This window comes from Camponotus vicinus, unplaced genomic scaffold, assembly GCF_025532165.1.
Source record: "Camponotus vicinus isolate PSW18456_S1 unplaced genomic scaffold, iyCamVici1.0 SCAF_5, whole genome shotgun sequence".
NCBI lineage: Eukaryota > Metazoa > Arthropoda > Insecta > Hymenoptera > Formicidae > Camponotus > Camponotus vicinus.
This window is the reverse complement of record NW_028141977.1, coordinates 3127039-3132914: the sequence shown is the minus strand read 5'-3', so window position 1 is coordinate 3132914 and position 5876 is coordinate 3127039. Positions and strand designations below refer to the sequence as shown.

At 25.2% G+C, this 5876-nt stretch overlaps 1 protein-coding gene across 1 annotated transcript; it reads right to left on the bottom strand.

Moving 5' to 3' along the window:
* Positions 1-861: 861 nt before the first annotated feature.
* On the bottom strand, positions 862-5344 carry LOC145971851 (uncharacterized). Its single transcript, XM_083099913.1, has 7 exons — positions 4764-5344; positions 4135-4418; positions 3515-3695; positions 2748-3405; positions 2301-2386; positions 1455-1654; positions 862-955 (listed from the first exon to the last, which is right to left on the bottom strand). The coding sequence occupies exons 4-7, from the start codon at positions 2842-2844 to the stop codon at positions 862-864; spliced, it is 477 nt and encodes a 158-aa protein (XP_082956039.1). The 5' UTR covers positions 2845-3405; positions 3515-3695; positions 4135-4418; positions 4764-5344.
* Positions 5345-5876: the final 532 nt, after the last annotated feature.

Genomic DNA, 5876 nt, shown 5'->3' with positions numbered 1-5876 from the left:
TATCGCTATTATATTGTAAAAAAAAATGTTACATCATTAATGCATTATAATATAAAAAATATATTTTTTATTATTTTATTTAATATTTTATTAGTATAAATTTAATTAATAAAGGAAATAATAATAGTAATAATAAATAATAATATAGATGCGCAAAATATATATTTATAAAATTTATATAAAAGATGCAATTTCTTTTTGTGTCTATTATAATAAGTAATTTTATAAATCGTTTTTGTGAGATAAATCGCATTAATATTTCAAAAAATATAAAATTAGCAATTTCTCCTTATTAATATTAATATCTTTATACTTTATACTATATGTAATATTATATATATATTATATTGTATATTATTATATCTTTATAACATATTATAATATAATATATTATATTGTATAACATATTATATTTTATAACATATTAATATAATATATATAATATAATTTTATATAATATTATATAATATATTTTATAATATAATATTACACAATATTATATCATTGTAATATATATTATATACATTATTTATGAGCTATATTATGACCTTTATATGTATTATAATTTTTACTAATTGTGATATAATCTTTTTATCCAAGAACAAGAAGTAATTTAGTTAATTAAATTTACATGTGTTACACATATTTTTAATAATATGAGCTTCTTAATGTATCGTCAAAAATGTAAAATATCTTGTAAAAGCGACTTTTATATATCTTTTTTGTTTTCTTCTATATCTGCTTTAAACAACAGCATTACAACTTACAAATATGTAGAATAATGAAATTTTCACTCGTCTTACTTTCTTAAATGTTGTAATAAACGTATTAGCATACAAATACAAGAAATTTAAATTTTAGTCACTCTTCAATATTTTGAATGTTAACATTATATCGTTTTATCAATTTCCATCCATAATCGCTTTTGTACCATTGATCATAAAATTGATATATTCTGCAAATAGATAAGAAGTTAAAAAAGCAATTTATATCTCGTTATATTTATTATATATGTTGTTTTAAATTTTTATTAAAATATTTTAGTATTTTTATAATTATATAATTTAAAATCGGAACAGTTTCCGTTTAATGAATACAATTGTTTTACCATGGCATACAAAGTATCTCTATTATCCTTAATCTAAAAGATTCTTTTTTAATTTAGATTTGATATGAATTTGTTTTAATAAAAATACCAAATTAAGTCATTTTTGTTTATTATTTTGTATCTTTATTATGTATCTTTATAATCAATTCGTATATTGATTATATATTGATATTTATATATTGATATATTTATATATTGATATTTATTATATTGATTATATACTGATTATTATTAATTAATAATAATGATTTCAAATACTAAATAATGTAATAATCATTTTCTTTCTAACTGATTTTAAGTTTACTTTTACATAAAAATAAATTTTAAATTAGTTAATTACTCTTACCTTCTACTCAAGTCAATTATTTTACGCACTGTCATATAAATAAACCAAATAAATACGCTTAGGCTGATGATTTTTATGATAATGGATGACAAATGGATATCCGGAACATCTGATAGCGACCAATATGTTAGACCAATCATGAAGTTTACAAATATCACAAATAGTATCATAAAAAAAGGGACACAAACTTTCCGAAGCATCTGAAACAATTTATTCCGATCTTTGTATTATTATATTAGTATCATATGAGTACATTTAACGAAAAATTAATAATTCTTTAAATAAATTATTATAATATTATTAGAAATGAAATCTCATCAAACGTGTAAAAATTATAAAACATCGTTGAAATTATTTTATTATTTTATTTTTTGATATATTCTTATTTATTTTACACGATAATTTATTTATTGAATTTGTTATAATTACATCTATAAATCATTCCGTGTACGTTTTAAATTATTATAGGTAGTTTGCCCTTCAAAATATGCCAAAAATTTAAAATCTTCATTTAAAAATATCAAAAAAGTTATAAACTGATCGTATATATAAATAATATAATATAAGTTTTGTTACCAAGCTTTATTATTGTAACATATATTTATATATGAATTTTGACTTTAACGGTTTTAACGTTTGTCTTAAATTTAATATCTGCTTATTATTTTATGAAAACATGTTTCTTAAGTTGTAAAATCTATATATATGTATATATATATATATATATATATATATATATATATATATATATGTATTAAAATAAAAAAGTATTTTTATTTTTCTAACAGCTTAGCTAGCTATTTTCTACAATTTTTTTAACGATTATAAGATCTTTTGTGACCTTACCTTTAATAATGATGGCTGCATTTCTAATGGATACCGAGCATTACAGCGTGGGCAATCAAGCATGTTTCGAGTATTTGCTAAAAATTCTAGACAATGAACGTGTATGAAATCATTTGCACATTTACATGGGGATATGAGATTTTTCTTTTTCATATCTATCACAGAATCTAAACAGATTTATATAATACAAATATATAAACAGATGTACATAATACATTTTTTAAATAATAATGACGAATTTATATAATATATATCCAATCTTTTTAATAAATAAATTATATAGCACATACTTTTGTATGTGTGTGTACGTGTGTTTGAATGAGCATAACGCATAAAAAAGTTTATAATAAAATACATAACGCTGATTCAAAAATTTTTATTCTGCAAGTATCTTTGTAAAGAAAATTTATTAAACTCTGATTGTTTCATAAAAATAAAACTGCGTACCTTTTTTACAATGCCAACATAATGACGTATCCTTCGATCTTGGTGAGATCTGTGCATCTGTCATGGAAGAAAAATCAGAGAGTTCAAATTCACTCATTTTTAATTATATTATTAATTTATTGAGCAATAAAGTCTGTTATGTAAATTTTTGTTATAATAACGGATTAATAAATCATAAATCTAAAAGTTTTATGGATTTAACTCTCCACGTTGTCACTGTATGGTTAATCTATTTATACTGCTATCTTCGATATTCTGATGATTTATTTACACTTATTCTCCTGACAACAACAGTTGCTGAAAATACATAAGTCCTTGAGACTTTAAGATTTTAAGCGAGCGAGTGAGAGAGAGAGTGAGAGGAGGGGAAGGTGGAATTAAGAGAGGGTATTTTTAATATCTAACGAACATATCATTATCATTTTTATATAATTATATATAACATAATTATATATAATATAATTATATATAATTATAATTTATATAATAACTTCCATCGTTTGTACACATATTCCTAATTTGTATTTCTCGATTTGTTTAGTAGAAAGTTCAATTTATTAAACTTATATTTATATTAAACTTATATTCCCCTCTATTTTTGCGTTCTTTCTACTTGGATGATTATTGTCGATATTGTTTTTCGAATAGGAAAGATTTTCTGTGGACATTAAAAATATATCAGGTGGTCGAAATGATTTCCATTGAGACGATTCAATGTCTCGAATGTGATATTATGTGTGTTGCCTTCATGCTTTAAAGTAACATACATCCTTTTAGGTTTGAAATTGTGATAATAATCCGTTCCAAAAGCTGTTTGTATGAGGTTGTAAATCCTTGCCTTTTCCTGAACTTTTCCTTTACTGCACATTGCCTTGGATAAAACATTCTCATATTGCAGTATTGTTCCATTAAATCGCAATCGTATCTTTCCATTAATTCGCAGATTTTCTGAAAAATTTACAATTGGAATAAATATAAAACGTTAGTCTATAGTGTTAGAGCATTTTAATTTATATTGAAATCTACCGTGGAAATTCCACAAGCAAGCTTTTAATTTCATCATGAATTATAATAATTAATATAATATGATAATATAATATAATAATATAGTGATTTTTCAATGAAAAAAAGAATTATTAATTATGTTATAATAACCAGTTAGAGAATTAATTCTTAACGTAAATTTTGCCCTGTACATTTTGTCTGATAACCTCCGAATCAATGTAACACCCGCGGAAATATAACACACACACACACACACACACACACACACACACACACACTCACTCACACATAGTTATAAGTGCTTATATATTTTCTTATTCTCTTTTTATCTTTTTAAATAATATATTGTATTTTTAATTTAATGTATAATTTAATCATTTACCCCGTTCTCTTCCCTGAATCCCGAGATGGCACTAGGTTCTGTCCCGCGTAAAAGGGATTAAATTCCCTTGCCGAAAAGGGACCATCGAGCGGATCGACCAAAAAAAAAGGACAGAGTTATAGGAACTATTTTAGGCATTGACTTTCAGCAGGCCCTTCACAGTTCGTTCGATCCGATCCATACGCACGCCTTTATAAAGTGTGTCACGGGGTAAGTAGATTACGTTCTTCCAAACCAGGGTCTGGACACTTGATTCATATATAGAAATTTTTTTTTTCTAAATCCTAAACGTTATACAACATTGCGAACTTTGACATGAGCATGATTATCGTACATACTTTAAGAGAATTCAATATTGTTTAATACAAAGACGGAATTTTATGGAAGATTGAATTTTTCAATCCACACGTATTTGGATTCTTTTAAATATAAAAGACAATATTTTTTTAATCTATAGTAGCAAAAACTTTTTTCATACAAATGTATTATTAAAATTAATATTTGTACTTGAGGAAGGTATATCAAAGAAGGTATTATATTGGTTAAATATTGATTTTTCTCTTAAAATATTCTCAGAATACACACAAAGGATCATAGAATACTTCAAAATGACATGCAATTAGGCTTACTTGCTTTCAGGAAACGTGCACCGACATCCCTTATTGAGAGATAGAAATTGTTATAGGTCTATTGAAAAAGCTTCATCGAGTGTACAAATAATGCGGTCGAGGCATGACATAACCATATTATTCGTAGGTCACGGAACATTTCATGCTTTTAGTTTCCGATGATTATTCGTGATTCACGAATTGTTCCGTTCTGAGTAATTATCTTCGTCGTTTTTACAGAATATTACGGGGAGGCAGTACGAGGAATCAGTCAATATATGCAGATCGCGTGCGTCCCTCTCCGGACCAAATGACACAAATAATCGAGCAAGGACAATAACAATGGATTGACAGGAAGCATGCGAACCATTATAATAGCTTTTCCGTTAGCGATCGGAGACATAATAGTGGTGGTAAAGAATAAAAATGGTCTAGTTATTCTCTTTTTATCCATCCTTCTCTTGCGTTTCTTTATCGATTATTTCTTAATGCATTATAGGTAGGGAGTGCAAAAAGTACGGACGCAAAAGTTTTCCTTGCAAGTTGCGAGAATTTGAAGACGCGAGGCAGCGACGGGATTGGAACGAGATACGTGTATTTTGTAATCTTCAATTTTAGTCGTCATGTTTCTACTTAAATAAAAAATAATTTATAACAATTATCAATTACATATTGAGCATATTTTTCAACTATTTTCAACTATTATTATATAAGTGAATCGCAAAATCGTAAGTATATTTTGCGCTAATCTCTCTCTCTCTTTTTTTAGTAAAATGTAAGTAATCAAAACTGCATTTTTAATTTTCTAACTCTTAGGATTAGAATTTAAAGTTTAAAATTTTTTTCTGAACTCTTTTGCTGTCAATCTTTTCATTGGCATTATCGATTGCAATTTCCAGTTCTTAATTTTTATTATATTTTTATTATTACACTTATACATAGATTACTTAATTCTTTTATGTTATCATTATATTATCACTTATCATAACAGAATTTTTAGATTCTTGATTATCATATTTGTCAATTGAGTGATTTTCGAAACTTATCGCTCGAACGGACATCGTAGAAGTATCAAGGCAATATGGTACATCATTCGAAAAAACAATCAACAACACGGATAAAGCGGTCCTTTAT